The 16,942-nt window shown below is 48.1% G+C and overlaps 2 protein-coding genes across 2 annotated transcripts in view; one reads left to right on the top strand and one right to left on the bottom strand.

Moving 5' to 3' along the window:
* Positions 1–5,318, bottom strand: part of LOC311323065 (ubiquitin-conjugating enzyme E2 E1-like) — a 45,333-nt gene extending 40,015 nt beyond the window's left edge. Inside the window, exons 1-3 of the mRNA XM_084455205.1 lie at positions 5,200–5,318; positions 3,714–3,917; positions 1,154–1,204 (exon numbers count right to left, since the gene is read on the bottom strand). Coding sequence (XP_084311331.1) covers positions 1,154–1,204; positions 3,714–3,910 — 248 coding nt within the window. The 5' untranslated portion in view covers positions 3,911–3,917; positions 5,200–5,318. The remainder of the gene's footprint in view (positions 1–1,153; positions 1,205–3,713; positions 3,918–5,199) is intronic.
* A 501-nt stretch (positions 5,319–5,819) lies between these two features.
* On the top strand, positions 5,820–11,590 carry sf3a3 (splicing factor 3a, subunit 3). The gene is made up of 17 exons (XM_084455733.1): positions 5,820–6,018; positions 6,184–6,231; positions 6,382–6,434; positions 6,556–6,661; positions 6,781–6,853; positions 6,970–7,061; positions 7,164–7,246; positions 7,376–7,514; positions 7,816–7,884; positions 8,074–8,141; positions 8,238–8,345; positions 8,455–8,524; positions 9,014–9,178; positions 9,514–9,624; positions 9,772–9,862; positions 9,985–10,040; positions 11,326–11,590. The coding sequence occupies exons 1-17, from the start codon at positions 5,923–5,925 to the stop codon at positions 11,401–11,403; spliced, it is 1,506 nt and encodes a 501-aa protein (XP_084311859.1). The 5' UTR covers positions 5,820–5,922; the 3' UTR covers positions 11,404–11,590.
* Positions 11,591–16,942: the final 5,352 nt, after the last annotated feature.

The following is a 16,942-nucleotide window of genomic DNA, read 5'->3' as shown; positions in this document are numbered from 1 at the left end:
TTCTGTCAGCTGGTATAATGCCTGATTCATCCAGATCCTCTACAGCCTCAGCTCACGCTCAGAGGCTACAAACACACTATGACACTCTGGGGAAATCTTGAGGTTGAGATTGTCGTCAACAAAAGTGTATTTTCTGTCGTTCCTCCCCTCCCCGTCGCATTAACATATCGTTGCCTTTCCAGCTCCGACAGACACCTTTCTCTTTCTCTCTGACACTCACACACACATACACACACGCGCACACACCCACATACCAAATGCTGACTCGCCTCCCAAAAACGCACACGACGAAAACATGCAGGCAGAGCGTGATTGGCAGGTGTGTATTGCAGCATAGCTGGCGCCCTCCTCCACATCTGATGGGTGAGCAAAATAAACCCAGAGTCCAGCCACTGATGGGTGAGCAAAATAAACCCAGAGTCCAGCCACTGATGGTGAGCAAAATAAACCCAGAGTCCAGCCACTGATGGGTGAGCAAAATAAACCCAGAGTCCAGCCACTGGACGCCTCTCCAGCCTCCAGCAGTCTCAGGCCTACAGCCGTCCCACCAGTACACAAACACCGCCAATCAGTAAACAAACGCCACCAATCAGGTCAATCGTCGTTCACTGCTCCGGCTCCTCCCACAGCCTCTGTGAGGGCAGGTCCGTCTCAGCGCGTGGGCAGCCGGTCATGGACCCGGGTCATTCACCTGCTCACTCAGCCTGAGACGTCTATTCACACTCCCAGTGTTAGCTCTGTACAGAGGCCCAGAGCACCATGGCTCAACACTACTATACAGCTCCTACCTGCTGTTATTAACAGTCTGTTCTACATCTCCTACCTGCTGTTATTAACAGTCTGTACTACATCTCCTACCTGCTGTTATTAACAGTCTGTACTACATCTCCTACCTGCTGTTATAAACAGTCTGTACTATACTCAACACTACTATACAGCTCCTACCTGCAGTTATAAACAGTCTGTACTATACTCAACACTACTATACAGCTCCTACCTGCAGTTATAAACAGTCTGTACTATACTCAACACTACTATACAGCTCCTACCTGCAGTTATAAACAGTCTGTACTATACTCAACACTACTATACAGCTCCTACCTGCAGTTATAAACAGTCTGTACTATACTCAACACTACTATACAGCTCCTACCTGCAGTTGGGGGGCGGGTCCAGGGTTATCTCAGCCAGCTCCTTCTGGATCCTGAAAATCAGAGGGGGGACAGGGTTAATAAACACACACACACACACACACACACACACACACACACACAAACTGTACATGCATGCAGTTTCATATACACACACACACGCATGCACACACACACACAGAAACTACATACTGCAGTTTCATACACACACACACACACACACACGCACACACAGAAACACAGACACACACACAAACTGTACATACATACGTGTGTGTATACAGTATGCAGTTTCATATCCACACACACACACACACACGCGCACATAAAAACACATACACACACACACAAACTGCACACACACAAACTGTACATACATGCAGTTTCATATACACACACACACACACACACACACACAGACACACACACACTGGGGTGGCCAGTTATATATAAATCTTGTGTGTAAAATCAATCTCCAAGTGTACATACTGAATACCTCATTGATTTCCTAATGAGCTCCAGAGTGATGTGATTGAACACAGATATCATGCCAGATCAACAGACTGGGAGGCTGAAGACAGATTTTTACAACATGTATGTAAATTGATATTGATGTCAGACAGCCGTGCCGGAGGAGGAAATCCTATCTGCTACATGGACCAATGAAATCCTGTTGTGGGTAGTGGCCTCTCTCTCTCTCCCTCTCTTTCTCTCTCCTTCTCTCTTTCTCCCTCTCTCTCCTTCTCTCCCTCTCCTCCTTAGGTACCTGTTGGTTGATAGCACTTCCACAGAGATCAGAACACAAAGAGGGGGGGGTCAAATTTCACAGCCGGTAAGAGCTCATTACATACTGCCAATTATTTGCATCAAGGAATCCAGCGGCTAGGTGCCATGTTTAACAATCTGCTACCCAACCGTAAGAGCTGCTCCCCAAAACACCCCAAACCAGGGAGGTGCTCCCCAAAACCCAACACCCCAAACCAGGGAGGTGCTCCCCAAAACACCCCAAACCAGGGAGGTGCTCCCCAAAACCCAACACCCCAAACCAGGGAGGTGCTCTTCAAAACCCAACACCCCAAACCAGGGAGGTGCTCCCCAAAACCCAACACCCCAAACCAGGGAGGTGCTCCCCAAAACACCCCAAACCAGGGAGGTGCTCCCCAAAACCCAACACCCCAAACCAGGGAGGTGCTCTTCAAAACCCAACACCCCAAACCAGGGAGGTGCTCCCCAAAACCCAACACCCCAAACCAGGGAGGAGCTCCTGCTCACACGCCAGCTTGCCCAGACGGCTCACTCCCTCACCAGAACCTTGCTGGATTTTTCAGAGCCGCCGTAAAAAATAAATTCCACTCGTCTCATTGATCATGATGAATGCTCACTTTACTCAGCTCTCGATGGCCAAGGGAGAGTCCAACTGCAGCAGCTACGGGGGAGGAGGAAAACAGACCTGGAGAGTCCAACTGCAGCAGCTATGGGGGAGGAGGAAAATAGACCGGGAGAGTCCAACTGCAGCAGCTACGGGGGAGGAGGAAAACAGACCGGGAGAGTCCAACTGCAGCAGCTACGGGGGAGGAGGAAAACTGACCGGCAACGTTTCAGAGCCGTGAGAAAAGTGGCGTCAAGATAACGTTGATTACAACAGAGATGCACTTCAGGTGGTCCTTCAGCTCGTTAGGCCTTCACAGCGTCGCATGCGCACACACAAGCATACACACACACTGTACAAACATGCAGTTTCACACACACGCACACAAGCACACGCACAGCTCCTCTCCAAAATGTCAAACCAGGGAGGAGGAGGAGGAGGAGGAAGAGGCGAGCGCTGACAGCCACCTCGCTGAGGACCGATGGAACAGCGAGGAGCAGAAAGCTCCTCTCAGCTCGTATCGTTACTAAACTCTCTGGTCTTGATGAAACAGAGGAGGAGACAGCGTTGACCTACTCACTGGAGCAGAGGGGAAAAAACCCACCACCTCATTTGCAAAGGTGTGCTGGTAAAACAATCACCGCGGTTATGGAGTCGTTCTCGACTTGTCCTCTGCTCACAGTGTAATTTTATTGACTATTTTTATTTTCCTGAGGCGGCACATTTTCCACCCGGTGAGGCCTGGGGGGGCGCTAAGGCGGCGCGGCGCCCGGAACGCAGGCAGCGGTCCTCGGGGGGGGGGGGGGGGGGGGGTGGACCAATCACAGGGCCAGCGCCTCACGCTCGCCCACGGGCTCTGTGACCAAACACTGTGTTCTCTCCTGATATCCCACAACCCCCCACTGCATCTGACGATCTCAACTATGAGGAGGCGAGCGACGGGCCGCCCTCGGCTCAGAGCGACAGATGACTCCACGCCATCTCTCAGCACAGCGGATACAGACAGAGAACACCGGCTTTGAATCGGACACACAGTCACTAGCATGAATCTGGAACTGGATCCTAAAGAAACACGACGCTACATCTCAAGCTACAACAAAGCCATGGAGGAACTCTATCCATCATGACTGATGTGTAGTACATGGGGAAGTCCTTCAGAGCGTGGGGTAGAGAAGCGTGCAGGTCTGCGGTACCTCTTGGCGCTGGTGGAGAGCTTGGCGGCCGTCTTGCTGGAGATCTTGGCCTCCTTCTTCTTGGGGGGGGTCTGGTCGCGCTCCCTCTCCTGACCCGGCTGCGCCTCCGGGGGAGGAGCCTCCCGCTGCTCGGCGTCCGAGCTGCCCCCGCTGGTGTTGGGACTGTCGTCAGGCCTGGGCTGCACCTCGCTGGACATCCTGGCTCTGCAGGCGTAGGCGCGTGCGCACACGCACACACACACACACACACACACACATCAGTGGAAGGTCTCTGCATCACAGGTAGTCTTTCACCTGGGGCGACCTCACCACCACCTCTAGTTGTCAGACTGCGTCCTGCTCATTCTGCGGCTGCCCACCAGTCCAGAGCTATTCTGTTTGAAGCACTGGAACCGACCAGAGCCAGCCAACTATAGCTATTACAGCTGCCCTCAAAGACCCTTTAAAGGTCAGCACAATCAGCAAGGCTGAGAGTCCCTGATGACACGTCTATACAACGCCCCATAATCAAAGCCCAGCCTACAAGGTCACGTTAAGGAAACACAATTCCTCATCATACTCAAGGAGAAAACAGGGATTTGTTCATGGCTAAGGCTACATGCGTACATTTACTGTGAGCAAGGAGATTTGGGGGAGATTTTAAGAGTATCACATTCCAGAGAGAGAGGGGGGGGGGGGAGAGAGAGAGAGAGAGAGAGAATGGCATGTTTTATAAACCAGGTGATTATCCACTTTGATTGTGGGCATACGGCGTATCATACACAAATGAATCCAGATGTAGAGTAATGTCAATTAATTAGGCTAAATAATAGGCTGTTCATTATTATTATTTGATTGGCTACTCGGTTTCATGATGGAACCTACGGGGACAAGACCTGGGTGCCGATCAAAACGAATACTGTAACATTAATAAACAAAATATAACAACATCCTGTTAAAGTAGCCTAGTTACTTTACAACCGCACTCGCAGCCAAGATGTTACAAAAATAACTGAAAAAGTTAGGACAGCCCTTGCGCTCAAAAACAAACATTTTCGCATTTTTGTCCCTTTTGTGTAAATAATCCCTTTGTCGGCAGGGTTGTCAAAATATGTAGGCCTAATCCTAGTCTGCACAGTTGAGTGTTGGGAGAGCAGCCGTCCAATCCAGCGCACTCGTAATTGAAAGAGGCCTAAAAATGTAGCACCCCGAAGGTAATCGGAGAACCCTGCCACCCGGGGAAAAGCGAACCACGAGTCCAAATAAAACACACCAAAGGGGTAAACAAACCCAAGCATCATCGTTCGCACAATAGCCTATAGCCTACACTTTGAATGTAATCTTGCTGGGAACCTCTATCAAGATCTCTCCCCGCACAAAGGCAGAATAATCTACCCCACACCCCCTCAACGAGGATAACGTTGTCTCGGCGGGGCATCGGCTCTTTACATTAAGGCTACTTTCTAATGTGCAGTTCTACATTTTCAGAAAAGTAAACATAGCCTACCTTCCGAATATGCGACGCGCCGCGGTCGATGCAAACAAACGTGCGATCACCTCCCAAAGTAGATCCCTGGAAACGCGGGGCCGTTCGTTCGTTCTGGTTCTCCGTTCCTGCTCGTTCTGCGCTTCTGCAACCGGAGAGAACGGAACAGAACAGACCGCCTCTGCGCGCTCTGGTCAGGAGGCTGCGCGAGTGCGCGCAAGTGGTGCCGTATGCTGTCTATCTGCATTCTCCTCTCCTATCAAACACACATTAAGACGTCTAAAATAGAGATCATGGGAGTGGGTTTCATCGCCGTTATATAATAAGCATGTTTATACTTAGGCTATTTGTTGGTAACCCTGTGTCTGTCACTTGTAGGCCTATAATAGGGCAAGGTTTCTCCAAAATCACGTTTTATCAGAGCTGGGGCTGCTTTGCTAATGTGCAAATTGAAAGAATCATTGCCTTGTCTGTCTGTCTGTCTGTAGGCTACATCTGTCTGATTGTAGGCCTATCTGTCCGTCTGGAAGCCCGATGTTTGTTACAGAACTCATCAGAGTCCGGAACACTAATAATAATGTTTCCCCGGAAAGATTAGCGGACGCACACGAGTCCTTCCTCTACTTCCTCCTCCACAACGTAACATGCGCCATTGAAAACAAATTTAGCATAAATTGTTCTTTCTCGGCGCTCATTTTCTCCAAGTTCGTCTTATTTCTGGAGGTTATCTATCCGTTCACAGCAATGGAGACGATTTTAGAGCAACAGCGGCGCTACCACGAGGAGAAAGAGCGACTTATGGACGCCAAAACAAAAGAAATGTTGCACAAGAAAACCACGGTATTGTAGCCGTAACAGCTAGCTAGCTAACCAGCTAGCCTAGCAAATAAGCTAACAATTCATCCAGTCTTGATTCAGTCTTGCTCGATACCCACTGTGGCATATTTGCCATCCAACTAGGCTAACCAACTAAAGTAACATGCTTCTGTCTTTCCCCCCATACAGTTACGCGAACAGATTAATTCAGATCATCGAACAAGAGCGATGTTGGACGTAAGTAACGTTTGCCAAAGTTTAGTTTCTAACTACTAGCCAGCTAGATAAAGATAGCGGCCGCATTCTTAGCTAGCTAGTTCCTCAAGAAGTAAACACGCAATTATAGTTGCTAGTTAATGTTTTATAATGATCTTGTCACCCATTCAGAGATACATGGATGTGAGCTTAACTCTCCGGGACTCCTATGATGACAAAGACGGGTAAGCTAGTGTTCTAGCAATTCATGTCTGATCGGCTGTACACACAGCTAGCTAGCTACGTAAGCTGGCAAACAACTGCAGGAGTGCTATGGACACTTAACTGTTGTCTCTCTTTTTACAGTATGAGAAAGGATGAACTTAATGCCATCTCTGGACCAAACGAATTTGCAGAATTCTACAACAGACTGAAACAGATCAAGGAGTTCCACAGGAAGCACCCCAATGAGGTAGTCATTATTGCCTGTCCTATCTTGTCCTCCAGAGTCTGTCTTGTGCCGGGATGCTGGAGTAGGTCCCTGCTGTCTGTCCTCTTCTGTGGAATTAGTTAAGACTGTTGTTGTTTCAGATCTGCGTCCCAATGTCTGTGGAGTTTGAGGAGCTTGTGAAGGCCAGAGACAACCCAACTGAAGAGGCGCAGAGTGAGTTGGCACACAGCAACACCAGAAAACACACTGGTATGAATTATCTCGTCCTTAGGCCCTCAGTGTACATATGTTCATGTTAAAATGAACTTCTCTTGTGTGTATGTTCATAGACCTGGTGGAGTTCACAGACGAGGAAGGCTATGGGCGCTACCTCGATCTCCATGACTGCTACCTGAAATTCATCAATCTCAAGGGTGCTGAGGTGAGGAAATCTCCCGAGCCTGCTTTCTCCTCCCCTCCCCTCAATCCTGTTCTGGTTGATGCTATAGCCTCCCCTCTTCTCCACCTTCTCTCCCCATCACAGAAACTGGAGTACATCACCTACCTGTCCTCGTTTGACCAGCTGTTTGACATCTCAAAGGACAGGAAGAACGCCGAATACAAAAAGTAAGCGATGAGCTCGAGGGGCGTGTGATAGTCCATCATGGCGTAGAAGTTCCCACGGCATTGACCACGGCTGAGGCCTTCTTATGTGCAGCCGTTGGTCCGTCTGACCCAGTGACGCTGTGTTTCCAGGTACCTGGAGATGCTGATGGAGTACCTGCAGGACTACACAGACCGGGTCAAACCCCTGTTGGACCAGAACGAGCTCTACGGCAAAGTGCTGGTGGAGTTTGAGAAGAAGTGGGAGAACGGAACCTTCCCAGGCTGGCCGGTCAGTAGAACCCCCCCCCCCCCCCCCCGATCGGACGCGAGCCACACAGATCTGCAGTCTGTGTGGCCGTGAAGTCTCACTCCATGGAACCGCGTGGCCAAAAGCCAGCGGTATACTTGCTGTTTAGCAATGCATAGTCAAGCCTGTATTTTAGCGCCGCGTTAATATCCGTGTACCGGCACGATCAAACACAGCAGCGACCCTCAAAGGAAAGCAGGAGATGCGCGGCGCGCACATAGCTAAGTAAAAACATCTTGGGCTTAAACATGTGCTGTCTTTTTGTCCCCCTTCTGTGCCGTAGAAAGAGACAAGCAGTGCTCTGACGCACGCCGGAGCTCACCTGGACCTCTCCGCTTTCTCCTCCTGGGAGGTAAGGCTGACCGGCCTTAGCGCTTCACCTGGGGGCGCAACATCCACTGATCTACAGTGGGTCCTTTACACTTTGTGTGTCTCTCTGTCCCTCTATCTGTCTTTATCGTTCTCTCTCTCTCGGTCTCTCTCTCTCTCTCTCTCTCTCTCGGTCTCTCTCTCTCGGTCTCTCCCTCTCTCTCTGCTGTAGGAGTTGGCTTCCTTGGGTCTGGACAGGTTGAAGTCTGCCCTCATGGCCCTGGGGCTGAAGTGTGGAGGGTAAGCATGGTTATGTACCCTGTACTCATGGTGACTGTAATAAAGAGTGAGTTGCGTGACCGATGGCTGCATGTGACCTATGACCCCTTCCCTCAGAACCCTGGAGGAGAGGGCCCAGAGGCTGTTCAGCACCAAGGGGAAATCCTTGGAGTCCCTGGACCCGTCCCTGTTCGCCAAGAACCCCAAATCCAAAGGACCCAAGAAGTATGTGCTCATCAACACCTGTTGGGTATTGAATGTGCAGGAAGGTGTTGTTGGCTGGACTGAATCTTGAGTGATCATTTCACCAATCAGCTGTTCTCTTCCTCCACAGGGACACGGAGCGCAACAAAGAGACGGCCTTCCTGGAGGCCCAGGTGTACGAGTACGTGGAGATCCTGGGGGTAGGTGACCGGCTGTCCACCGTGTGAAGGAACGCTGGGCCGGCCGTGGCTCAGGAGGTAGAGCGGGTCGTCCAGTGACCGCAGGGTCGGCGGCTCGAATCCCGGCTCCTCCTGACCACGTCGAAGTGTCCTTGGGCAAGAGACTGAACCCCAAATTGCTCCCAATGAGCAGGCTAACACCTTGCATGGCAGCTGCCGCCATTGGTGTGTCTGCATGTGTGTGAATGGGTGAATGAAAGGCCTTCATTGTTAAAGCACTTTGGATAAAAGCGCTATATAAGTGCAGTCCATTTACCATTTAAACCTCACTCTTTTTGAGGTGTGTGGTACAGACCTCTGCTTTGGGTTCATTGCTACTGTAATGACTCCATGCTGATAACCTTCTAGATCCAGCTGACCACGTGTGTGTTTGTGTGTTTGTGTGTCCGTGCGTACGTGTGTATGTGTGTGTGTTTGTGTGTCCGTGCGTACGTGTGCGTGCCCCCTCAGGAACAGAGACAGCTGACCCACGAGAACGTCCAGCGGAAGCAGGCGAGGACGGGGGAGGAGCGAGAGGAGGAGGAGGAGGAGCAGCTGAGTGAGAGCGAGAGTGAGGACGAGGACAACGAGATCATCTACAACCCCAAGAACCTGCCGCTGGGCTGGGACGGCAAGGTGGGACACCAACATCTAAACAAACAAACCCACCATATCTCAGTCCTGCTGTGTGTGCTGTGCTGTGTGGATATCCAGGTTAAGTCAGTAAATGTTATTTATATAGCACTTCTCGCAGAGGGGACTCACAAAGTGCTTCACACAGGTTAAAATGCTTACAAAGAATCGAGAAAATTAAACACAGGAAACGGGACAACAGTCATAAACATAGTCAAATTAATTTGACAAACGCCTGTCTAAACAGAAGCGTCTTTAGCTGCTTCTCAAAAATGTCCACAGAGGCCGCAGCTCTCAGGTTTGAGATGGTATCTGACCCTCTCGCTGTCCCCCTCTAGCCCATCCCCTACTGGCTGTACAAGCTCCACGGCCTCAACATCAACTACAACTGTGAGATCTGCGGGAACTACACCTACAGAGGGCCCAAGGCCTTCCAGAGGCACTTCGCGGTACGTCCATCTGACCCCTGTGCCGTTGGGAGGTGGGGGGGGGGGGTGGCGTTCCCGCGCCCAGCTTACTTCTAGTTTTCGTAGGTATAGAGGTGTCTGCGTGCTCGGCTGAAACCCTGCGTTTCTCTTAACTCCTCCTCCTCCCAGGAGTGGCGCCACGCCCACGGCATGCGCTGTCTGGGGATCCCCAACACCGCCCATTTTGCCAACGTCACCCAGATCGAGGACGCCGTCTCCCGTGAGTGCCCCGCTGTGGTCATGGTCGCCTGCTGATAATTACCGGTGTTACTGAATGTTCAAGGATAAGCTTTTACACCCCTGATGTTGACGATATCTTGTTGTTGTTGTTTTTCAAACCAGTGTGGGCGAAGCTGAAGTCTCAGAAGGCGTCAGAGAGGTGGCAGCCCGACACAGAGGTGAGTTGAGGAACTCGGGGGGGCGTTTGTTGCTCAGGAGGTAGAGCGGGTCGTCCAACGATCGTAGGGTCGGCGGTTCGAATCCCGGCTCCTCCTGACGACCTGTCGAAGTGTCCCTGGGCAAGACACTGAACCCCAAACTGCTCCCAATGAGCAGGCAAGCACCTTGCATGGCAGCTGCCGCCATTTGTGTGTATGTGTGTGTGAATGAGAGGCCATAGTAAAGCTCTTTGGATAAAAGTGCTGTATAAGAGCCGTCCATTACCATTTATATAAGAGCAGACCATTACCATTTATATAAGAGCAGTCCATTACCATTTATATAAGAGCAGACCATTACCATTTATATAAGAGCAGACCATTACCATTTATATAAGAGCATCCCATTACCATTCATATAAGAGCATCCCATTACCATTCATATAAGAGCATCCCATTACCATTTATATAAGAGCATCCCATTACCATTTATATAAGAGCATCCCATTACCATTTATATAAGAGCATCCCATTACATTTATATAAGAGCATCCCATTACCATTTATATAAGAGCATCCCATTACCATTTATATAAGAGCATCCCATTACCATTTATATAAGAGCATCCCATTACCATTTATATAAGAGCATCCCATTACCATTTATATAAGAGCATCCCATTACCATTTATATAAGAGCATCCCATTACCATTTATATAAGAGCATCCCATTACCATTTATATAAGAGCATCCCATTACCATTTATATAAGAGCATCCCATTACCATTTATATAAGAGCATCCCATTACCATTCATATAAGAGCATCCCATTACCATTCATATAAGAGCAGCCCATTACCATTTATATAAGAGCAGCCAATTACCATTTATATAAGAGCATCCCATTACCATTTTTATAAGAGCAATCCATTACCATTTACCTGTAATCACAGCTGGGTGGCCCGTTGGCTATCACCTCATTATAACAACAACAATAATGAACCCATCAACGCCTTGGTGGTCTGGGATAGACTGTACATGGGGGTCTGGGATAGACTGTACATGGTGGTCTGGGATAGACTGTACATGGTGGTCTGGGATAGACTACATGGTGGTCTGGGATAGACTGTACATGGTGGTCTGGGATAGACTGTACATGGTGGTCTGGGATGGACTGTTTACATGGTGGTCTGGGATAGACTGTTTACATGGTGGTCTGGGATAGACTGTGTACATGCTGGTCTGGGATAGACTGTACAGCTCACACCCCACACGGCGGGCGCCGGTTTTGTTTTTTCCCCCCAGGAGGAGTACGAGGACTCGAGCGGGAACGTGGTGAACAAGAAGACCTACGAGGATCTGAAGAGACAGGGCCTGCTGTAGAGGGTGAAGTCACACCCACAGCGTACCGAAGAGGGAGAGAGAGAAGCGTGACCATTTAAATGTTTAGTTTTATTTTTCACTCAACTTAACATTCATGTAATTGTAAGCTGTGTTTATTGACTGTACTGCCCACCACCCCCTCATGTTTTAAAATGAAGCAGCTAGCTATTGATTATAATAAATTTGAGTACTTTTTGTCAATACGGTTTGTTGCTCTTGTTTATTTTATCTGTATGATGCTGCAAAGACATCTTTATGGGTTAAAAACATCTATAAAGACATCTAAATGGGTTAACATAATCTATAAAGACATCTATGTGGGTTAAAAACATCTATAAAGATCTATGTGGGTTAAAAACATCTATAAAGACATCTATATGGGTTAAAAACATATATGGGCCAATCAACTGCAGGCAAAAAAAAAAGATTATTCTCTGTCTCTTCCTCTCCGAGATCATAAACTCCACCAGATGGCGTTGTTGTGCAAAACCACCACACAGCAAAGTGAAACACTTCATCACCAGCACACACACACACACACACACACACTGTAGTACAATATCTGTAGTCGTGATGTCTCTACGGAGGACTTCATAAGACAGTGGAAAGACCAAAGTTATTTCCTGGGAGACATCTAGTCATGTCAAAACGACCCCCCCCCCCACCACCCCCACTAAAAAAAGTGCACTAGCCTAGGCGAGGAGCAGAGATGCTTCGGTAGCGCTGACCAGCCAACCTCGTGATGAACTCCCTGAGTGAGAGGAGCCCCGGGGAGAGGAGAGGGGTGTGGCTGCCAGGAGGGGGAGCCCCGGGGAGAGAGCGGGGGTGTGGCTGCCAGCAGGGGGAGCTCTGCCACGGAGCGCCGTGCTGTGAAGCGCTTGTTTGCTTCCTTCAGCCTCCCATAGAGCTTCTGGCTCATTACGTCTCTCAAGGTCTCTGCAAAACGTGAGGACAAGATGAATATCTCTCCAGACACCGTGAGATGTTAATAAAGGTGTTCCGCGCTGCATGTAGCTCAGTCTTTTCTGATGATCACAGTTCAAGATCAGGTTTTATTCAGGCTGAGATAAGGATATTGATTGGTATAGTATATTTGTCATGTTCTCTTTCGTCACGTTTCCGAGCTGTTGAGCTGCCGTGGACGGGGTGTAACTCAGTCTGATCAGGCCTAACCCCGCTAGGCTGACAGGAAGAGTCTGTACCAGGGACGGGGATCCTGGCGGGGTCAGGGGGGACATGTCTCCCCCAATATTTGAGATCATTAAAATTGTCCCCCCTGTTATAGAATTTACATCTGGCCTCAAGACCTTTCTATTCCAAACACCTTAAACCTTTGTTCTCTCTCTCCTTTTGTAACTCACCACCTCCCTCAACCGTTCACATAGACAGGGTGGCCTCCAGGAGGTCCACACACCTAGAAATGTCTTCTCCAGAATAACCATCCTTTGTCCCTTTGTCTCCAAGAAATTGCCGCCTTTTCACATGTCTGTATTCTCGGCCACGCCTGCCATTTCATATGACGTACAATGGATTAGCCAATCACATCCTGGAAGCGCCATACCTGTGTTTTGCTTGAATATAAGGCAGCACAAGATCAGGAGGCTTCACTTCTTTGGATAAACCACTCATGTTGCGTTGTCCAGGAAGTCCTTGCGCTCGTATGTTTTCTCAATAAACCAGACTTAACCTTTTGAGCGAATCTTGGTAAATCCTTTTTGATTAGATCAGTTAAAATCCATTACACCCCCAATATTTAGATTGGGGTAGTGGCATTCAAATTACCATACAGCCACGTAGGAAGATGTCCACCCTACTCTTACACCCTCGGTGAGCTTCTTGTCTTTGAAATCGAGAGTTAACATGTTTTTCGAGATGCCCATCCACATCCATTGTATGACCTAAACGGTGTTGAGCAATTATCAACTTTCTCGAAAATGCTAGCTTTGTTAACGTTTTGATCTGAACCATTGTATATGATCATAAGTAACCTTAAAACAGGGCTAAACATGCATTTTCCCTTTACTACTCCTTTAAGAATGATAATACACATTCCTGCACCTCACAACTCTTTCCATATTCATGTTGGAAATCTCAATTCCAAGAACACTGCACCGAAATGGGTGATTAATGTCATACTGCTTTTAACTGGGAAATCATATGATTTAGAGCAACATAAATCGATGTAATTTATAACCATAGCCTACATATTTTTACACAAATCACATTATACAAACCCATGGGGTTAATAACCCATACTTAAAAATAATGAAACCAAAATAATTATAAGGCTACTTGTGCAGATAAGCAAGTCCAGCTGAAAACATGAAAACATATTTTGTTTTATAACGTGAACATTAGGGTTGGTTGATCTGTCCGTGCTTGTTTATTGGCTGTTCTTCAGGTAACCCCGTGTTTCACGTCACAACAATATGAACTGTGGGTAATTCCCTTAGGCGAAGGGGGCATAAAGGGCTCAAAATGTCTGCCAGAGAGCCCTCGTGCACTTGCCGATTTGACATTGGGACACCCCTAAGCCCTCGCGGACTTCGCGGGAGCGCGCCCCTAAGTCTGTGAGTCTGCAAGGGTGGACATTGGGACTGGGCCTTGGTGATGCCTGATAAAGATCTGTCAGCCCGGGGCATCCTGCTCTCCCCTACCCAGGGACTAATCAATGGAAGGTCATGTAGGGAGGAATGCATTTGTTTAGACTGTTTCCTGTCAAACTCGCAGTAAACCTGACAAAACCCTTTTAGCAAGGACTGGTTCTGTGAAATGGGATTTTGCAAAACATTAACTCTGTTAATGTTGGCATGTGGTGTGATGCCAAGTGTTGTTTAAGCTTAGATGATTTAGGAGAGGCTGTGATAATCTATTACATCATTCTTTTCATTTCTGCTGTGTTTTCATATTGCCACATTTGTTTTTCCATCTATTATTGCAATCGCAATGAGCGCATCAAAGGCAACCAGTGCAACACACCAAGGCCACCATTAAGCTATGTGGTCATTGAAAATGTCAATGAAAATATAATGAAAGCACGATGGGGGTGGCTTTGCAAAAAATGCTTATACTGTATAGTTATATGGTGATTTGGTGTCCAATTAAGTTGTAGAGCATCACATGAAAGACAAGAGGTCCTACAAGAAATCTGAAACCCATTTGGCCACAGCAATTGATTGCGTTTTAGCCACTTTTAAGCATTTTGGCTTTTTATAGCATCACCCTGTGGCCAATCCGCTATATATTTCTCCAGTGACATGGTGGCCAGGCCCAAATGTCCAGTGACCATTAGGCATGCTCTGGTACCACTGTACCAAGTTTCATAAAAAAGCAGTGTGGTGGTTAGGCCTAAACAGAAAATGAGCTCTCTAGTGCCCCCATTGGTTTGATTGGGCCAATAATGGAGGCCTCCGTTTGTGTGGTGATATGCCTACAAAGTTTTGTGGTGTTCTGTCCAACCCTTCAGAAAGTATACCCCTTTATGTGCTCTCTGCAATATTCATTAGGTCATAGTGGCTGTTTTATTCAACTTTTCAAACTTTTGCCAAGATAGAACTTTAGATATTTTTCCCTAGATTCTATCTACTGAGTTTCATGCAGATTGGTGAAACTCCTAGTAGGAGATAGATTTTAAGCATTTTTCAAAACATGCAAAATGGCGGAAAATCTACACAATCAGAAGTTATAGGTTATTGAGGCAAATGTGTTCCTTGTGAGGAGAGGCAAATGTGTGCAATGTTTCATGACTAGTCAAACGGGCATGAGATATGCCTGTTCAAAGTTCGCAATTTCAATCAATTGCTATAGCACCCCCCTTTGGCCGATCTATGTAAAATCTGGTCCATGGCATCTTGGTATTACACTCTACCACTGTGCAAAGTCAGTTATCGTTGCTGCCATTAACCTCTATGGCAGAAGTATAATAAAACTACCAATTACAATAGGGTGCCTTCGGTGCTTGGCCCCCTACAAAAGAAGAAAAATCCTGTTACTAAGACCTCCAGCCTTGAGAGTCCCGTGAAGGGCTCTCATGACTCGTGAGCAGCTGATGTTATTCCCATGGTTACCTGTCGTCAGGGCAACAGTAAGCTTTCCCCCCGACCCTATTGACTTCTCCACTAGCGAGCCAAGGCCTCCGAACCTTCAGGGTTTGGGCCTGTCTGGTGGCCCGGGGCGTTTCTGTGTCCCTGTGGTGTTCCGGCATGCTGGATCTGATGTTTCAGCTGATTGTTGGAGACCATACCGGCCAGCCCAGAGAAGCTACAGCCATGTTCAAGGGTCCTCTCCACGGCGCTCCAACTCGCCCGAGTTCCCGCCTCCCACAACCGGGACTGGGGCACGTTCCCGCCCCCCTCACCTGACTCAGACCCGGAGGACTGGGGCACGTTCCCTCTCCCCCTCACCTGACTCAGACCCGGAGGACTGGGGCACGTTTCACACTTCCAGGACATGTAGCCAGCTCCAAAACCTTTTTATACAGTGATACACAACAGTGCTTTTTCCACACAGTGCTTTTTATTGAGTGTTGTAACTGGTGTGTGGTTCCTGATGCTGAGTCAGGGTCCCGGGATCGGTGGAGTTGATTTCAGCGGTAGGCCTCGGCGCAGCGTGGCACAGCTCCCCAGCTCCTTACCGCACCATTTATTTTGCGAATGCGCCCTGTCAGCACATCCTGATGAGGCTATTTATCCACATCCGCCCAAGTGCTGAGATCACACACGGTCCGACGACTGCACTCTAATTTGCCTCTTCAGCTCATCGTCTGATAAAAGAGAGCTTGGAGAATACTTCCCTTGCTTTTCAACGGCCCGTGAGCCTGCAATGGACTGGTTAACTGGTTCAATGTGTGGTAATCTGAACGGAGGCATGCTTAACGGCAGTATATAGTTATCTGTGTGGCTGTGCTGTCTTCTCTGTTGATATAAGCACCTCCTTGTCCTATTCCCAGTGTGCCTCAGGGTTCTGAATGTCCTCTTCCTAAGAGCAGTGTTTTAAGTAGTGTTTTAAGCAGTGTTCATCCAGGCATCGCAGAGAATATTTCACTACTTCCTCCCTCATCATAAGGGTTGCCTACATGGATTGTATGACCTTTCACAAGCCAACACTGGCTAATATTTGATGCGGCAGGAAGCGGTGGTGAAATATGGCCTAATAATTCAGTTTGTTGTCACCGAGGACCCACTCCCTCTCAGAGGAGACTGTTTGACATATTAAAGGTACCCAATGTAGTTTTTGACCACTAGTATGCGCTCTAGAGCAAATTTGAGAAGGTGGTCCCCGAAAATCGTGTACTACGTCATTGCGTCAATACAAGGAGCACATAATAGTGATGTTTCACACATCTTTGTTGTTTTCAAAACATTAGCGAAATATCATTTTGCGAATAAATTACAAGGTACGAAAGACATTCAAGTGATTCAACATGTTTATTAGACTACAAGGAACCATATAATCGAGGAATTTCGAAAATAAACAAAGAACTAATTGTTTTGATTCACGTTTCGTTGGGTACCTTTAAGCTCCTGTCAGCCTGAGACGC

Source organism: Borostomias antarcticus (assembly GCF_949987555.1).
Source record: "Borostomias antarcticus genome assembly, chromosome: 21".
Classification (NCBI taxonomy): domain Eukaryota; kingdom Metazoa; phylum Chordata; class Actinopteri; order Stomiiformes; family Stomiidae; genus Borostomias; species Borostomias antarcticus.
The sequence above is the reverse complement of the archived record's forward strand: the minus strand, read 5'-3'. Positions and strand labels throughout refer to the sequence as shown.

Excerpts from the sequence above, each read along its gene's own strand:
- sf3a3 (XM_084455733.1), top strand. The coding sequence starts at position 5,923 with ATGGAGACGATTTTAGAGCAACAGCGGCGCTACCACGAGGAGAAAGAG. Across the intron at positions 6,232-6,381 it reads GAACAAGAGCGATGTTGGAC|AGATACATGGATGTGAGCTT; the intron begins GTAAGTAACGTT and ends TCACCCATTCAG. Across the intron at positions 7,885-8,073 it reads CCGCTTTCTCCTCCTGGGAG|GAGTTGGCTTCCTTGGGTCT; the intron begins GTAAGGCTGACC and ends TCTCTGCTGTAG.